A 19914-nucleotide genomic window follows, 5' to 3' on the forward strand; every position below is an offset into this window, starting at 1 on the left:
TTTGATTTAATGTTTTCTTTTTTTTTTTATTACTTTTTTTACAACAAACAAACAAACAAAAAATACATTATTACACCCTTGTGCTATACATAAAAGGAAGATTTGGGTCTTCGGATATATCCTCATGATTGCCAAAATCCACGTTCTCGAGGTACAGGTACTGAAGCGTCCAATGTTCCAAGCGCAAAGTCCACAAATGGTTTCCAAGTCTTCCAGAAAATATCTTCTTTATACACACCACTTCTAATTTTAATATCACATGTCATTTTATCATTTAAAGCTAATTTCCACATTTCAGAATTCCACTCTTCTATTCTAAAAATCACATCTAGTTTCCAATATCTAGCTATTATAATTCTACCTATTATAATCATAATTCTAATCAATTCTTTTTCATATTTTGTTAATTCTATTTCCTTAATTACCAACAATAATATAGTTTCCACTCTCAATGTTATTACTTTCCCCATCATTTCAAATATCATTTTCTCCGATTGTTGCCAAAACTTTTAACCTTATCACAATTATACCACATATGTTCATAAGTCCCCAATTCCATCTCACATCTCCAACATTTTTACTAATTTTTTATCCATTTGTGACAATCTTACTGAGTCAAATACCATTTCCAAACAACTTTATAATTGTGCTCTTTAATCCTTATAGATAAAGTTCTCATAATTCTACTCTTCCAATTCACATTCCAATCTGACTCTGGTATTTCAATATTAAGATCTTTTTCCCAATTTGTCCTCATCACTCTTTGTAATTTTTCATCAGAATTTATAATCTTATAAACCCTACTAACGAGTCCCTTTAGCCCAATTTCATCTTTCATAATCCGAGATACTAAATATTCAAATTCAGTTTCACATCTATTTATCGAATAATTTTCCCTTAGTTTTTTGTCCATTTTCTATCTGTATTTTTCAAACCAACTTAACCCTAATTTTTCAATAATTTCTTTATTCCTCCTTTCATTTCCATAACTTTTATCCAATCTCTAATAATTTCTATATTTTCCTCTTTAATCACTTCATTACGTTTTATATTATTTTTAATCGCCAAATTCAGTTGTCTCCCCAAAAGATTATATCCGAATTAAAATTTTAACAAATTTGTTCCACATTTTTACTTAATCCCTTTAACCAATAACTTCTACTTACACATTTTAAATTTGCTTTATCTAAAACCACCTTGATCCAAATTTCTATATCCCTTAACTCTAAGTCTCTCCAATAGTTATCTTCACCTTTAAGTATTTTTACCACTATCCGGATACCATACGCACAGTAATAATTAAATAATTTGGGGATTCCTAATCCACCTTCCTTTTGATTTTGATACCACATTTTCTTCACTAATCTAGGTCTTTTGCCACCGTTGCAAAATTTATCCAGTTTTTTCTGATATCCTTCAATATCTTTCTCTGTCAAATTTAGTGGTAGCATCTCGAATAAAAAGTTGAACTTGGGCAGCAACATCATCTTACACATTGCAATTCTACCAAACCAAGACAACTTTAAAATTTTATATTTATCTATCTTCTTCTCAATTTCGTTAATCACCACATCATAATTAAGTTTTTTCAATTCTTTAACCTTAAGTGAAAGCACTATACCCAAATATTGATTTAATGTTTTCTGTTATTTTTCTGTTTCCTCCTCCCCCCCCAGTTTTTTATACTATGCATAGTCCATCAGAGTTGGGTAGTCAATAAATTTAAATAATTACATTAAATAAAATTATTGAAACACTAGCAATACCAATACTGTGTCAGAAAGTACAGTTTTATCAATAAAGCTATCTCCTTATGCATGTAGTCCTCAACTTACAACCACAACTGGGATCATAATTTCTGTGCTAAGCAAATTGGTTGTTAGGTGAATTGCACCCATTTTTTGGAACTTTTCTTGCTGGGTTTGTTTAGTGAATCATGTAGTTGTTAAGTATATTACATGATTGTTAAACAAATCTGGCTTCTCCCATTGATTTTGCTTGTTGGAAGCCAATTGTTAAGGTTACAAATGGTGATCCCAGGTTGCTGTAACCGTCGTAGATACATGCTGGTTGTCAAGTGCCCAGATTTTGACTATGTTTTTTTATTTTTTTTATTTACATTTATATCCCGCCCTTTTCCGAAGACTCAGGGCGGCTTACAGTGTATAAGGCAATAGTCTCATTCTATTTGTATATTTACAAAGTCAACTTATTGCCCCCCCAACAATCTGGGTCCTCATTTTACCTATCTTATAAAGGATGGAAGGCTGAGTCAACCTTGGGCCGGGCTTGAACCTGCAGTAATTGCAGGCTATTGTGTTCTAATAACAGGCTCTTTACAGCCTGAGCTATCCACGGCCCTATCACGGCTATGTGATCACAGCAGTGCTACAGTGGTGGACCAATCATAAAACTGGTCAGTTTTTTCAGTTCTGTTATTCTTGGAAATGATCACTAGTTCTAACACAAGGATTACCTGTATCGTTTCCATGGAAATAAGTCCTACAGGTAGCCCTCGACTCACAACCACAGTTGAGTCCAAAATTTCTGTTGCTAACCCAAACATTTAGTAAGTGCATTTTGTTCCATTTTACGACCTTCCTTGCCACAATTGTTAAGTGAATCACTGCAGTGGCCAAGTTAGCAACACGCTTGAGAAGTGAATTTGGCTTCCCAATTGACTTTGCCTGTCAGAAGGTCACAAGCGGTGTTCACATATGACCATGCAGGACAATGCAACCATCATAAATGTGAGTCAGTTGCCAAGCATCTGAATTTTGATCAAGAGACTGTGGGGATGCTACAATGCTCGTAAGTGTGACAAATGGTCATAAGTCACTTTTTTTCAATGCTGTTGTAACTTTGGTTATTAAATGAACTTTGGTTATTAAATGAACTATTGTAAGTGGAGAACATATTGTATCCATTGTTACAGATTGATTCCATTTCTACTTCCTATCCACCCAATTACAAAATTAATCCATTTTTAGGGCTTGTTCCATACACAGTTTGCCCAACAGTCTAGGTCTACATAACTCTACCATGCTGTCCATGAAGGGAAGGAAATTGCCAAGGCGACAGATGACTGGATTTTGGCAACTAGACAGGAACATTTTTTTTAGAATAGAATAGGAATGGGAATGAGAATAGGAATGGAATGGAACGGAATGGAACGGAACGGAACGGAACGGAACAGAACAGAACAGAACAGAACAGAACAGAACAGAACAGAATAGAATAGATTAGAATAATTCTTTATTGACGAAGTGTGATTGGACACACAAGGAATTTGTCTTGGTGCATATGCTCTCAGTGTACATAAAAGATATAAGTGATAAATAATAGAATAGAATAGAATAGAATAGAATAGAATAGAATAGAATAGAATAGAATAGAATAGAATAGAATAGAATAGAATAGAATTTTTTATTGGCCAAGGGTGATTGGACACACAAGAAATTTGTCTTGGTGCATATGCTCTCAGTGTACATAAAAGAAAAGATACCTTCATCAAGGTACAACACTTAGAACACTTAATGATAGTCATAGGGTACAAATTTTAACACTTAATGATACAACACTTAATGATAGTCATAGGCTACAACTTACAACCACAACTGGGATCATAATTTCTGTGCTAAGCAAATTGGTTGTTAGGTGAATTGCACCCATTTTTTGGAACTTTTCTTGCTGGGTTTGTTTAGTGAATCATGTAGTTGTTAAGTATATTACATGATTGTTAAACAAATCTGGCTTCTCCCATTGATTTTGCTTGTTGGAAGCCAATTGTTAAGGTTACAAATGGTGATCCCAGGTTGCTGTAACCGTCGTAGATACATGCTGGTTGTCAAGTGCCCAGATTTTGACTATGTTTTTTTATTTTTTTTATTTACATTTATATCCCGCCCTTTTCCGAAGACTCAGGGCGGCTTACAGTGTATAAGGCAATAGTCTCATTCTATTTGTATATTTACAAAGTCAACTTATTGCCCCCCCAACAATCTGGGTCCTCATTTTACCTATCTTATAAAGGATGGAAGGCTGAGTCAACCTTGGGCCGGGCTTGAACCTGCAGTAATTGCAGGCTATTGTGTTCTAATAACAGGCTCTTTACAGCCTGAGCTATCCACGGCCCTATCACGGCTATGTGATCACAGCAGTGCTACAGTGGTGGACCAATCATAAAACTGGTCAGTTTTTTCAGTTCTGTTATTCTTGGAAATGATCACTAGTTCTAACACAAGGATTACCTGTATCGTTTCCATGGAAATAAGTCCTACAGGTAGCCCTCGACTCACAACCACAGTTGAGTCCAAAATTTCTGTTGCTAACCCAAACATTTAGTAAGTGCATTTTGTTCCATTTCGACCTTCCTTGCCACAATTGTTAAGTGAATCACTGCAGTGGCCAAGTTAGCAACACGCTTGAGAAGTGAATTTGGCTTCCCAATTGACTTTGCCTGTCAGAAGGTCACAAGCGGTGTTCACATATGACCATGCAGGACAATGCAACCATCATAAATGTGAGTCAGTTGCCAAGCATCTGAATTTTGATCAAGAGACTGTGGGGATGCTACAATGCTCGTAAGTGTGACAAATGGTCATAAGTCACTTTTTTTCAATGCTGTTGTAACTTTGGTTATTAAATGAACTTTGGTTATTAAATGAACTATTGTAAGTGGAGAACATATTGTATCCATTGTTACAGATTGATTCCATTTCTACTTCCTATCCACCCAATTACAAAATTAATCCATTTTTAGGGCTTGTTCCATACACAGTTTGCCCAACAGTCTAGGTCTACATAACTCTACCATGCTGTCCATGAAGGGAAGGAAATTGCCAAGGCGACAGATGACTGGATTTTGGCAACTAGACAGGAACATTTTTTTTAGAATAGAATAGGAATGGGAATGAGAATAGGAATGGAATGGAACGGAATGGAACGGAACGGAACGGAACGGAACGGAACAGAACAGAACAGAACAGAACAGAACAGAACAGAATAGAATAGATTAGAATAATTCTTTATTGACGAAGTGTGATTGGACACACAAGGAATTTGTCTTGGTGCATATGCTCTCAGTGTACATAAAAGATATAAGTGATAAATAATAGAATAGAATAGAATAGAATAGAATAGAATAGAATAGAATAGAATAGAATAGAATAGAATAGAATAGAATAGAATAGAATTTTTTATTGGCCAAGGGTGATTGGACACACAAGAAATTTGTCTTGGTGCATATGCTCTCAGTGTACATAAAAGAAAAGATACCTTCATCAAGGTACAACACTTACAACACTTAATGATAGTCATAGGGTACAAATTTAACACTTAATGATACAACACTTAATGATAGTCATAGGCTACAAATAAACAATCAGGAAACAATCATGATCATAGTCATCATAAATATATTCACCATGAATCATAAGATACAACACTTAGTGATAATCATAGGATACTAAATAAGCAATCAAAATCATAGGAATCATAGTAATAACCCTTACCAAATAGTTTGACAGTGTTGTGGGAATTAGTTGTTTAGCAGAGTGATGGCATGTGGGAAAAACCTGTCCTTGTGTCTAGTTGTTCTACTTTTATTTTTCCTCTACACGTTACATACATAACAATACCTGTAATTCCCTCTGTTGGAAAGAAATACAATTTACAAGCAGAAAAAAATGTTTTCTTGATAATTTCTCTCCCTATTATTTCATTTTCAGATTTTAAAAAAGTTGTGTGTGTGAGTGTGTGTGTGTGTGCAGGGATTGTGTAAATGACAGTAAAAATAAGAAACTGAAAATGTTTTGCTTTTACAGGAGATTGGGTTGGCTTCCCTAGGAGCTCCAGATGATTATATTGAGAAACTTGCAACGGTCAGTGTTGAATTCTGATAATAGTTTCAATCACATCCTGCAATTAATATGGAGTGAAAATTCTTGGCTGGTTGATTTCAGAATTATCTGGAAACTCTTCCTTGAAAAATAATTCATTTTTACACAATATGTACATTATATTAATGTAGCTAATCATAAAAAACTCATTAACTATTGTAGTAAAAACTCATCAACTATTGTAGTACTTCTATAAGCTTGAAATGTTTACCAAAAGATTATAACCATTAATATGTTGGCATTTTATATACAGTGAAACAAATCATAGCATTTTTGAAAGTTAGTTATATGCAAAGAGTCAGGCTCCTACCCAAATAAACAATTAACCATTATTAATTGACAAAATCATCAAGGAAGTATCCATTCATGAACCACATAGAACAAAAGTTTCATTAATATAAATCATTTTATTCCTTTAATTTATTTCATAGCCCTGTTCCAGCATCATCAGAAACTCTGTAGATAACAGTAACAATAAACTCTGCACTATTTTATTTCAGGTTTACTGGTTCACTGTGGAATTTGGCCTCTGTAAAGAAGGCAATGCAGTTAAGGCTTATGGTGCTGGACTGTTGTCATCTTATGGGGAACTGCAAGTATGAATTCATGATTTCTGCAAATGAAGTTGTGGAATCTTTCTGCAAAATAAAATTTGGCATGGTGATGTTTATGTAGCTTTGTATCAAATGTAACCCACTTTAAATTTGGTAGCTTTTTTCCTGTTTCCTATTGTCTTCTTCTTGGTCCTTGAAAGGTTTATTCTCCCAATTTTTCAAATATAAGCAATTCTGTTTCCTGGGGGCGGGGGGAAGTCACTGTGACATCATGTACTGCTCTCTCGTCTTCCTTTCCCTAATGCCTTCTGGAGAAAGAAAGATACCATTCTGTGGGGCCTTCTCCAACCCTTTCAAAATTAAAAGGAAGAAGAGACAGGTATGAGTAACAACTGCAAGTTGGGTGGCTATATACACTGATTCAATCAATCAATCAATAAACTATGGCTCTTCAGAAATAATACCAAAGTGCTACTTATGGACTATTGGGTTCATGTGAAGGAGAAAACATTTGGATCTCAGACTATATGGTGTGCCTAAAATAAATTTGACAAAAGAATCAAGATGAGTTCAAAGTTCATTACCATCTTTTTTATATAGGTTCTCAGTCTATGCCACCACTGTGAGTACAAATGAGATTGTCATATATTCTCATAGATCTGTTAGAAAAAGGAATAGAATTAGGACACGCTTGTTGTGAAACTATGTTGTTATTAGGTCCATCTCAGTCCTATCAGTTGGAAAGAACTGGCCAGAAGTGATTGGAGTAAAGCTACCAAACTGGTGCTTTCAGATGTATTGGAATACAGTCTCCATTATTACCAGCCAGTTTATGCAATATCTTGCTAACTCTAACCTTAATAGGAGTTTTACTGCAGTTCAGGGGTAAAATCTACTTACTTTCCTTACCGCTCAGGAATGCATGTGCCGCACGCACATACCTTCTGGGCATGTGCAAAACCTTCTGCACATGCACAGAAGGTCAAAAAACACATTACTTCCTGGTTTTAACACCTGGGCGGGTGGGCAGAGCTTCGCTCCGCCATTGCTACCAGATTGCTGAACTACCGGCCATGATCGCTACCGGATTGTGCGATCCAGTCCGATCCAGTAGCATTTCACCCCTACTCCAATCCCATCTGGACGTTGTCAGGTTATAGACTGCTGATGTGAGAAGGTGGACCTCTTTCTTTTGCACATAAAGGCATCGATAAATCCAGAATATAACCCTTATTAATTAAAATATCAAACAATACTTAAGAAAAAAATGAAGTATGTTCATCATTTTAAATGGAATAGCCCTGTTTGGGGTTGCATGCCATAATTCTCTTCTGTAAAGACATTCCAAGATGGGTATGTGTTTCCTTCCCCCCAGTGTTTTTATGAATTCTGAGGTTATGACGATGCAAGCTCTCAGATATTTTTTTTATTTGTTTTTCCTTGATATTGTGGCTCTCTAATTTAGTTTATATTTCTACACTCCTAAGACATTTCTCTGTATACTTGACTATAATACAATGACATTCCCTACTCTTGTTCAATACTGGAAAGAATTATTAGACCTTACTAAGCTTAAACTGTGAGAGCAACAATAATTTCTATTTAAAACCCTTCTGTTCTTTTCCTTTAGTACTCTCTGTCAGATAAACCTGTCACTGAACCTCTCATCTTGGAAAAGACTGCAGTTCAAAAATATCCAGTTACTGAATTCCAGCCTATTTACTATGTAGCTGAAAGTTTTGAAGACGCAAAACAAAAGTTAAGGTAGGATCTGCTTAGATTACTATCAAAACCATACAGTAGTGACCAAAATTGTGGGAACTTTTTGGGAAAAGTGCATGTTTCGGGTTTGATGGCTAATAACACCACTTTTTTTTGGAGTTTCAAGATAATTGTCAGGCCTGGAAACCATACTAGGCCATAGGTTTCCAGATGCTGCCACATTTCTCCCCTGAGGGGAAGAAGAGGGGGGTGATAGGTATGGTAACATTCTTCAAGCGGTCAAGGTCGGATTGTGTTCGCATCTGCAGAAGGAGTGGCAAGAAGAGGTTTCGAATAAAGTGGAAGAACGTTGGACCATGTGACCGGCAAAGGGGTTGGGGGGGTGAGACTCTTGGAGTTTGTATAACTGAGAAAAGAATCCGGAAGTTTCAGTTTTGGAATTTCACTCATCGTGTGCCAGTTTCCTTATGCTAGTAAAGAACTTTGAAAGACAATGGCTTCAGTTTTTTTTATGCAGAAGAGGTTTTTCTGGAACCTTGACAATAATCATATTTCACTGCTGGAATGGCCTGGGAATAGCCCAGATCTTAACCCAATTGAAAATCTAAGGCGCCAACTAAAGTCAGAAGCAACCCAATAATAAAACCCAGTTAATAGAAGCAATCATTCAATCTTGGTTTCACATTATAACAGCTGCAGAACTGAAAGACTTGGTTTACTCCATGGGAAGACATTGTAAGGCTGTAATTCATGCTAAAGTAATAAACTAAGAATTAACTGACATGATAATTTTTGTATATCTCATTTTTTCTACATGTTTCACTTTTCTGTAACTGCTATTCTAATAGCAAATCCTTCATAAAAATTATTGCATTACATTCTTGATTAAATTATCTTTCCATTAATATATAATTTTATGGTACTACTCCAAAAAAAAAGTGATGTTATTAGCTAGTTTTAGAAAATACACTTTTCCCAAAAGGTTTCCACAATTTTGGCCACTACTGTAGGTTTACTGCCAGCTACCTTAGAAATCTTTAATTTGAAAGAGGAATTTCAAAGTTATTAATATAAGCTCACCTGTGAGATAAATGATAACCCAGAGAAGTTGGACCAAGGGATACAGAGAAGTTGGACCAAGGGAGAAGACTGAGAAATTGAGATTGCAGGAAATACATGAAAGAGCAAAAACAAACAAAACAGTCCCTATTTTGCCCCCATATCAAAGGAAAGACATAGATTACACTCCATCTCTAAAACATGCATAATAGTTTTTATTTATTGCATCTCAGCTTTAGTGTTCATCTTTCCATTTCAAACAAATCATACAGTTCCTAGCTGTAAAAAAATGACGTTTCACCAAAAAAACTGAACATATGGCTGCCTTTAAATGTTTGCTCTGCATTTACAGAAAATATGCCTCAACGATTTCACGTCCGTTTTCAGTCCGTTATAATCCATATACTGAAAGAATTGAAGTTTTGGACAATATCAAGCAATTAAAGAATTTAGCAGATGCTATTGGCAGTAAGTACTTAATTTCAGAATCTTGGATGGGTTTGCTCAGATGTCAACCAAGAATCTTTTATATGTCTGTTTTGCCTTTTCAATTTATTCAGCTAATAGTTCCTTGTGTACAAAGAAATGGATGTTTGAGTTTTGATGCATTTTGAAACTTCAAGCACCATATGAGATAGATGGAATCATGTATCATGACTTTTAGGTTGATAACAAATTGAAAAACATATTTTTTATTCCAATTTTTGTGGTTAGATTGCAATGACAGATATATTTATTTTCTCCTGGAATTCAGAGGAGTTTCATAACAAATGTATTTTTGTAGACCATATGCATTTTTTGCTGTTTATCAGCCTCAACAACATCTTTTTAATAGTTTCCTATTAAAGATCTGAAGATCTGAAAAAGTGTTTACTTGTTTGTGCACAAAAAGATTTTTGTGAGAGTGGAAGCTTCTATGTTATATGGAATCTATAGAATATAAATTTACAGTTGTAGCGCAGTTGATTTTCTTCTTCATAAGTCATTCAATACATTTCCTCCAAACACATATATAGGTAGTCCTAGACTTATAATTACAATTCAGCCCAGAATTTATGTTGCTAAGTGAGAAATTTGCTAAGTGGATTTGCCCCGCTTCACGACTTTTTTTGCCACATTTGTTAAGTGAATCACTGCAGTTGTTAAATTAGTAATATGGTTGTTAAGTGAATCTGGCTTTCTCATTGACTTTACTTGTCAGAAGGTCCCCAAAGGGGATCTTAGGACCAGGGGTGAAATCCAGCAGGTTCTGGAGAACTGGTAGTGGAAATTTTGAGCAGTTCGGAGAACCGGTAGCGGAAATTTTGAGCAGTTCAGAGAACCAGCAACTACCTCCTCTGGCTGGCCCCAGAGTGGGGTGGGAATGGAGATTTTGCAATATCCTTCCCCCAGGAGTGGGGAGGGAATGGGGATTTTGCAATATCCTTTCCCTGGAGTGGGATGGAAATGGAGATTCTGCAGTATCCTTCCCCTGCCACACCCACCAAGCCACAGCCACCACAGAACCGGTAGTAAAAAAAATTGGATTTCATCACTGCTTGGGACACTGCAACCGTCATAAATATGAACCATTTCCCAAGCATCTGAATTTTGAGCCCGTGACCACAAGGATGCTGCAACTGTCGTTAATTTGAAAAATGGTCATAAGTCACTTTTTTCAACGCTGTTGTAACTTCAAACGGTCAGTAAATGAACTGTTGTAAGTCGGGGACTACCTGTATTGTCAGCCTTGCATTCTCCCCATAAGATTGTACTATGTTTTCTTTTGTTTGCCCAGTAATCTCTGCATCATGATCTCTACTGACAAGATAAATTGTGGATAGCTTTATATGCACTGACTTCTACTCCATGAAGAAAAAGTTAACATGCAGATGTAACACATACAGAGCAAAGTAAAACTTTTGTTTTTCTTGATTTCTTTGCAGATGAAATGGAACTTCTTCGCAATGCTCTGCAGAAGATAAAATGAGATGCTTTTTTTTCTTTTAATCAAATCAGTTTGCCCATAATTAACATATATTGCAGAAAAGTAACAAAATCTAATATATAATATGTTTATATGTATAACTATACATAAATCCCTCTCCAGATTTTGATATGATCATATAAATCTCTACAAAATTAATATAAATAACTCATTAGCTAGGAACTAGGCCTTTCAAACATGATTTCTATAGGATAGTGTTTATATTGTTACACTAAGTCCTGGTATAAATCAATGCAGCATATATAATTAAAAAAGGAAAATAGTAGGAAAATAGTAGAAAAGATAAGCAAATTCAATGTATATAAGAGCTATGCATTTTTGAAGTGCATTTAATCAAGGGCTTTTATTCTTTCCAATCCAATATAACATTGTGAAGGTGATCAAGACTATTGGCAGGGCAACTCTCTGAAAATGTTATGGAAGGGGACGAAAGTTGGTGTAGGAGAAGAAATGGCAAAAAAAAAAAAGAGTGAAATTGAATATGGTTGCATAAGGTCATGGTTGCAGAAAACATCCCTGCACACATTTTTTTTTTAAAAATTCCAATGCATCTCTGGAAAGAATTCAGGAAGCTACATTGTATCCATATCTTTTGAAGTCTTAATTAATTTTACTTGTACTTTCTTATAGTGCTAATTATCTATGAATCAGGTGTGAAGATTATGTTGATGTTAGGTATGATGTACAATTGTATAATAATGTCCAACATGTTAAAGATAAATATTTTAAATTGATCAACTGGGATTGATGTAAAGTTCCATAGGTAACCTCTTGGGAAGGAGGTAATGGGGACATCCAAAAACCCAGAATGCTGTGCAAATATATTTTTTTCCTTCCATACTCATGTCCTACCTGTAACTCTGTACCAGTATATGCATTCTACTGATGTATTTTTGCTGTATTTCACTGGCAGAATATTTCTGTGCCGCATATGTCTGCAAATTCATGGTTTGCAGGGGAAAATCCAATTTTACTGTTATCTTTAAATGTATATAGGTTATTTACATTGATCATCTGAAGAAGAATGTACATTGATACCCTTATTCAAATGATTCAGATACTGGCTAATGTAAAGCTTAACATTTTAAACAATTATACTTACATTTAAGTTCTTCATTGCTAGCTAACTTGTAGAAAAAAATAACCCAAATGTCGATCATATTTTTCTTAAACCAATATTTAAAATGTATAATTATTTCAATTAAATACAATACCTTTGCTCTTCTTGTGCATGGAACCTAATGGTTTTCATAATAGTTATTCTCTAAAACTAATATATTCATTACAATTGTCTTATATTTTAAATTCATCATCAGTGAAATTTTGATAGTTCATGTTAAAGTAGGAATAGATGTAATTGAGTTAATAAAAAGGTTTGTCAAAATATATGTATAAGTGGTTTTATGATGGAATATAATCTGGTAGTCCACAGGTGAAGGAGAGGCTATGTCAGTGATGGCGAACTTTTTCAGCACCTAGTGCCAAAAAGAGAGTGTGGAAGCGTGGCACCAAGTACCAAACAGGGAGCACTTTGCATGCGCTTGCTCACTTTGTGTGCACGCTTGTCAAGGCAGCTACCAGCCCGCACTTGTCAAGGCAGCTACCAGCATGCACATGCACACTGGCCAGCAAGTCTTCTGGTTACTGCCGCACATGCACACGCACCAATCAGCTGGCCAGTGCGCATACCCACACCAGAAAACGAAAGACCTGGTCTTTCTGGTTTCCGGCACTGCCACACGCACAAAGGCCAGCTGATCAGCGCATGCACATGCGCGCCAGAAACCCGGAAGAGGAACAGGTGATGCCGGGAGTGCCAAGAAACATGGCTCCGCGTGCCACTTCAGGCACGTGTGCCATAGGTTCACCATCATAGGGCTAGTTTGAAGTTATGGAAAATAGGATTTTGTATTTGCATTATATATCTGATATGAAAAATGGAATTATGAAGATAAGCTGAATAAATATATGAGAAGCCACATGATTCTCATTTCATATGATTCAACTAATGATCTAATTAATATTTTAAATCAATGCAGTCTGCAGCCTTTACTTTATTATGGGATTAGGTTTAATTGGATGGTTAAGGTTTCATTGCCTAGTTGCAATATGAAAAGCAATTGCTAGGCTCTTAATAAGTACTCTTTCAGCTCATAAAACATTGCTTAACATGGCTGAATTATGTCCATGTTTTCCAAGATTGTGGCAAAAAAGAGCAAATTAATTAAGATTGGATGTTCTCCTTAATTATAACTATCACTAAAGCTTAGAGGTATCTGGAAAATAATCACCTGGGATTAGGGCTGTTATAATGCTCACCAACATAGGCATGAATACAAGAATAAATTTCAAAATATAATTACTTAATACTTTAATCTCATTAGACCTATTGAGAAAATGACTAATTCACATTTTATGAGACAGATTTATATTCCTTGTACGTATTGAAGCAATTTTTGTTCAGTATAAAACCAACCAATTTCTTTCAAAAGGGGACATTTATACCTTTATTTATTTTATCAATATTTTAAAATCTGTATCCCATCTCTCTCATAGAGAAATTCTTGGAATTCTCCTTCTACTTTCTGAGATTTTCTTGAACATGCTTTTCTCAATAAAATTGCAATTAATTGAACTAATGTTTAAAGCTTCAACTAGTATTATAAATATTCATAAAATCATAAATGTGCTTATATATTATTTGATTGACATTTTTATTATGGTTGTATTCCACTACTAAAATTATAGTATCACCTATCAGTTACACTCTTGAAATTGCTGATAAAATTTTTATATTGTTATTACTATGTTACTTAAACCAATTAGATCTCTTTAGCTCTCCTGGATTTCCAAGTAAATAACAATTATCAACAAAATATTTATTTTCCCTCTAAAATACTTTTAGAAATAACATTTCTATTTCCCATAAAATAGTTAATATATGTCAACTTTTTAAAATTATGGCACATTAATATATGCATACTATATATTACAGCTTAAATTACATTGCATTCAAATCAAGGATTTAATAACAAAATAATAATAATTAGCAGCCCTCCTCAGAACCAGATTTGTGTACTATCTTGAAGAAATTCTGCTACACAATGATATACAGAGACACACAAACACATTTATCGCCTCTTAAATGAAAACTAACTGGAGAAGCAAATCATGATTACCAAAGAAAACTATACCAATTTAAGCCACCGGTGTAGATTCAGCTGTCAATGAGCATTTTTTCAGCACCGAGGACAGCGCCGCGGTCCCGCTACGAATTTTGTGATTGCCCATATCGGGCGAAGGATGAAATGGTGCCCAACCGCTTTGAATTGGTATTGAAGTGTTTCAGTCTTGGGCAACGGGATCTTAAGGGGGCTCTTCGGTAACTTAAACACGTGTTTGGGATCCGGGTTGTAGGTGAAATAAAATTTACTGTAGGTTCATAAGCTTTGCAAAAATCGTGCAGGTGGTGTTTGCATTGAAGAGTGTATTCCTTGAAAGGTTTCAAGTAAGATTCTCTTCGTGCAATGTGACAAATCTGCATTGATTATCTCCGTGATATTTTTGTATTTATTTGCCAAGACAATATCAAGGAATTGGGCATATCTCACCCAGATTATCCCTCTCCGTGTAAAAGAACAGACGAAGGGTGTTTTAAAAAAACAAAACAAAACACGGCAGGGGCTGAGAGTAGTTTAAAGAAGTAAATGAAATGACATAAGAAAATAGGTATTGTTGAGGAAGGGGTGGGGGGATCACATTTATTAAGGAGTCTATTAAGTCAATTTATTTTAAGATGCCCTTAATAATAATACAACTTGTAGATGTCTTTGACAGAAAGTCAAAAAGCAGAAATCACGTCTGATTTCATTTCATTTGCTGGATACTAAAATCGAATTATTTTACGCTGCAAATCTTCCTCGGAGCCTTTTGAGCCAGGTTGCTTCCCCGATGCCACCATTTGCCTTGTGGTAAATCCCACTGAATTCCGTGGAATTCTTACCAAGTTAACTGAAGAACCACACTTAAACATCACGTTTATCCATAAACCCCCGACAAAGGAGCACAACTGCTGCGTTTCTATTATCGGCTTTGTCAAATAAATTATATGATGCTCTAAATCACAGAATCTCAAATAATAATAATATCTAGATTTCCCTACAACGTCGGAATTACAAACGATTTAATTCCAGGCAAACCCAGAATGCGGTGCGAATGCGACTGAATGGGCTTCTTTACCCACTACAGCAGGTCAATTTAGTTGACAGTCAACAGCATCTTTCTTGTACCGGAGCAGGAGGAGAAAAAAGGAGTGATATTCACACAATCATAATAAACCTATTTAAATGTTTTAAGCCTAAGCATTCTGAGGACAGCTATCAAATTTTCTTCCTAGCCTATTTTGGGGGGAGGAAGGGGAGTCGTTTTTTGACGTCTTTGAACACATATGGTTCTCAAAGGAGCTAGCAGTCAGTTAAAAAAAATAGGCAAAATTGATACATAGCCGGGGTGGGGGGAGAGAAACCCAGCATTACACCACAATGCAAGACCCGCAAAAGTTTGAGGGGGAGGGTTATTTCCCTCGGAAACAGAATCCGTTGGGGGTCGATCGCGTGCCAAAGACTCCCCCAACCTGGTACCTTCCGGATGTGCTGGATTCCTCCCCCCATCCTCCCCAGACGGCCTCAACGTTGACGCAATTGGAAGGCATTAAATTGAAGGAAGGGGGAAGCATTACGGGAACTCACCTCCTCCCCCATACTGGAGAATCCCGTCCCAGTTCTCCCCGGCCCGCAGCAAGTACGCAACTCCATCGCCGCGCTCTTAGAAGACGCGTTTGGGCAGCTGAGTAGATAGATCCTCTGTCGAGGAAACCGCCGTCTCCTTTGCGAGAGACCTTGCCGGCCAGGAGCGCTTTCGGATCGCTCGCAAAGTCGAGAGAGATGGAGCCATCAGAGACGCAGCGCTCTCGGGATCTGGCTGGGAAAAGAGAAGAGCGGAGCGCTCCGCTGATCTTCACCTTTGCCCTGAGCAACAAGAAGAAAACCATCTCCAAGACACTTCGAGTTTTCGAGGTACATCTGTTGCAAGTTCTGTCTTCTACCCACAGGCTCGCACCTTGTTTCTCCTGAAAAGCCCTTCAAGCTTGGGGGTTCGGTGCTTCCCAGTTTGAAAGGAAAAAGAAAAGAGGAAACTTCTCCAGTCTAAGAGCCTGATGAATGGAAGCGATAGTTGGAAGAAATAGGCTGACACTGAAAGCAGCTCCTTGCATACTTTATCTCAATTTCATAGTTCAAGATAGGCTGGATTTCCTGCTGTGTGAAATTATTATACCAATAGATACCCAGCCTGTTTAGAAGGCAAAGGATAAGGAGAAACTGTGTTAATATATTTCACACATATATTTGGATTATTATTATTATTATGCAACTGTGCTTTTTTGATATTTCATGCACATTCATTCAGTACTATTCATGCTACTAATTTCATCAAATTTCCATCATGGGATTCTTCCAAAGAGTTCAAGGTAGCATAGATACCATTTCTTCCTTCCACATTGTGTTAGCCTACTGACAATTCTGTGGGATGACTTTGGAGCTGTATGGGAATTTAAATCTTAGTGCTAGTTGTTTTAATTGTAACATCATGTAACATTCCTGATTGCTTATTTGTAGCCTATGACTATCATTAAGTGTTGTATCATTAAGTGTTAAATTTGTACCCTATGACTATCATTAAGTGTTGTAAGTATTGTACCTTGATGAAGGTATCTTTTCTTTTATGTACACTGACAGCATATCCACCAAGACAAATTCCTTATGTGTCCAATCATACTTGACCAATAAAAATTCTATCCTATCCTATCCTATCCTATCCTATCCTATCCTATCCTATCCTATCCTATCCTGTCCTGTCCTGTCCTGTCCTGTCCTGTCCTGTCCTGTCCTATTCTATTCTATTCTATTCTATTCTATTCTATTCTATTCTATTCTATTCTATTCTATTCTATTCTATTCTATTCTATCATACCTCCTACTGTATTTCTGCTGGCTCATGATTGTTTTTGTACTCTTTCTTGTTGAGATATCTGCCAGATTTAAACCCATCTTTATCTTTTAACCTACAGTAGTGGCCAAAATTGTGGAAACCTTTTGGGAAAAATTAATGTTTGAGGTTTGATGGCTAATAACACCACTTTTTTTTTTGGAAGTTTCAACCTAATCATATTCCACTGCTGGAATGGCCTGGGAATAGCCCAGACCTTAACTCAATTGAAAATTTATGGAGCCGACTAAAGAAACTTGTTAGTCAGAAGTGACCCAGCAATAAAACCCAGTTAATAGAAGCAATCATTCATTCTTGGTTTGCACATTATAACAGCTGCAGAACTGAAAGACTTGGTTCTCTCCATGGGAAGACATTGTAAGGCTGTAATTCATGCTAAAGGTTACCCAACTAAATATTAACTGACATGATAATTTTTATATATCTCATTTTTTCTATGGTAATAATTTTTATATTTCTTGTTTTTTTCTACGTGTTTCACTTTTCTTCTTTATACTATAACTGCTATTCTAATAGCAAATCCTTCCCAAAAGTTATTGCATTACATTCTTGATTAAATTATCTTTCCATTGATACATAATTTTATGGTACTACTCAAAAAAAATGGTGTTATTAGCTAATTTTAGAAAATACACTTTTCCCAAAAGGTTTCTACAATTTTGGCCACTTCTGTATATCAGCACTCTTCAACTTAAAGGAGTAGTAGAGAACAAAAATAATAATTCTATTTCTCAGGAGTAACTACTTTTTTTCTGAACTATTGTAATCTACAGGCAAAAGATATATCTGGCTTAAGGTTTGGTTCACACTTTGCACACTCTGAAGCATCTTTCAAAGATAGAATTCAAAGCATAATTCAGATCTATTGGAGAGTTTTGTGGTTGTATCTTCTCTGTGTGAAAATAAATAAATAAGAAATCTTATGAATTGTTTATTAGGGGAGTGATTTAATATTTTTGGGAAGAGTTTGATCGGTGCCTATGTTTTGAATATTAAAGAGAAATATTCTTAGAAGAAGAAGCAGGTTTGCACTTCTTTTTCTTTCACAAGCTAAAAGGGTAAAAATATGTCTTCCTGTGTTGGGCTTTTATAGATGTTTGAGGCCAAAATACATCATTTTGAAAGCAGAACAGCTAGAATGTCGAAGAACAGTGATGGCAACCTTGAATTTTTTGTAAGATGTGAAGTTCAGGACTGTGAGGTTAGCAGTCTTTTAAATTCCTTGAAGAGAGTGGCAGAGGATGTGGAAGCTACCAGAGAAGAAAAAGGTATGTCACAAAAGGCTTTTACCTTCTTTCTTCCTAATATACCTCTTCAGTGTACATCAGGAATTCCCAGCTATAATTAAATCAACATGCTGAGATTTTAAAGGCCATTAGCCAAAATTTTAAATATAATATGTGATTCAAGAGCCATGTTTTGTCTGTTCAATAATTTCTCTGTATAGGTTTAGATTCTATTTATTACTGTAGCAAAATGCCATGTTGATAAGCAGAGGTCTTTCAACTGATTACATAGGAACATTGCCATTATATCTATCAACTCCTAAACAGCTGGTAAAGTCAAAGATTATTTTCATAATGATCTCATCTCAACTTCTTTGTCTGACTGTATATCTTGAGACTATCTACATAAATGTTGAAACTACAACTACCAGAATTTCGAAACTGTTTGGATTTGGGGCTTTGTAGGGTCAACATCTCTGAAGGTACCACGTTGAAGAAAATGTTTCTATATGTTACCGTTGAACAAGTAAATTACTATTGTTACTCTCACAGAACCTGTAGGTATCACATTCTTACAATGTGCAATTGATACTATTGTCAACAGTTCGATGGTTCCCAAAGAAAATAAGAGATCTCGACCACTGCAATCACCTGATCACCAAGTTTGACCCTGATTTGAATTTTGACCACCCGGTAAGTTAAGTTTGTACCTTTCCAAATTATTTAGGCTTGGAGTTACCAACATCCCTATCAAATCTTGTTCCAGTAATAAATCAGAGGCTTCTGGGTACAATATTTAACCATCCAGTTGAAGATAGTTGCTCTTTTTATTTTTCCTGGCATAATTACTCTTCTTGCAACCACTGTTCAGAATATAGATTGAACTCTGGTTGTCCATGCTGATGTTGTTCTGTAAAAACTAAACTATTTTTTTTAATGAATGGGAATTATTGTGATGGGATTATGTGGAAGAGCGATGAAACTGAAACAACATGTGCTTGTTGAAATCCAAATAGATCTACGCATACAGTATTCTAGTGAAGGCAAAATGAGAACTGGACAAGACTCTTTTAGTCCCAATTATTGACAAATTGGCTATTGAACCAAATGAACAAAAAATGAAAACATTTTATAGAATTCTAGATGGGCCGTATAAAGTAGATCGAAATTAAGGTAGGGTTTTCCTCCCTTAAACAAGTGTCAATTGTCACTTGGCTCTTTGAGAAGTCTTTGATGCTTTCTGATCTTGGTTGCTTTCTTGCAGATATTTTTTTTTTAAATTTACATTTATATCCCGCCCTTCTCCGAAGACTTAGGGCGGCTTACAGTGTATAAGGCAATAGTCTCATTCTATTTGTATATTTACAAAGTCAACTTATTGCCCCCCCAACAATCTGGGT

At 35.8% G+C, this 19914-nt stretch overlaps 2 protein-coding genes across 2 annotated transcripts in view; both read left to right on the forward strand.

Moving 5' to 3' along the window:
* PAH (phenylalanine hydroxylase) overlaps positions 1-13759 on the forward strand; it is a 56620-nt gene extending 42861 nt beyond the window's left edge. Inside the window, exons 9-13 of the mRNA XM_058191427.1 lie at positions 5826-5882; positions 6401-6496; positions 8085-8218; positions 9588-9703; positions 11161-13759. Of these exons, the coding sequence (XP_058047410.1) occupies positions 5826-5882; positions 6401-6496; positions 8085-8218; positions 9588-9703; positions 11161-11204 (447 nt within the window). The 3' untranslated portion in view covers positions 11205-13759. The remainder of the gene's footprint in view (positions 1-5825; positions 5883-6400; positions 6497-8084; positions 8219-9587; positions 9704-11160) is intronic.
* Positions 13760-16165: 2406 nt separating this feature from the next.
* Positions 16166-19914, forward strand: part of LOC131202575 (tyrosine 3-monooxygenase-like) — a 33829-nt gene continuing 30080 nt past the window's right edge. Inside the window, exons 1-3 of the mRNA XM_058191680.1 lie at positions 16166-16297; positions 18382-18556; positions 19119-19207. Coding sequence (XP_058047663.1) covers positions 16166-16297; positions 18382-18556; positions 19119-19207 — 396 coding nt within the window. The remainder of the gene's footprint in view (positions 16298-18381; positions 18557-19118; positions 19208-19914) is intronic.

Source organism: Ahaetulla prasina, chromosome 7, assembly GCF_028640845.1.
Source record: "Ahaetulla prasina isolate Xishuangbanna chromosome 7, ASM2864084v1, whole genome shotgun sequence".
Taxonomy (NCBI): domain Eukaryota; kingdom Metazoa; phylum Chordata; class Lepidosauria; order Squamata; family Colubridae; genus Ahaetulla; species Ahaetulla prasina.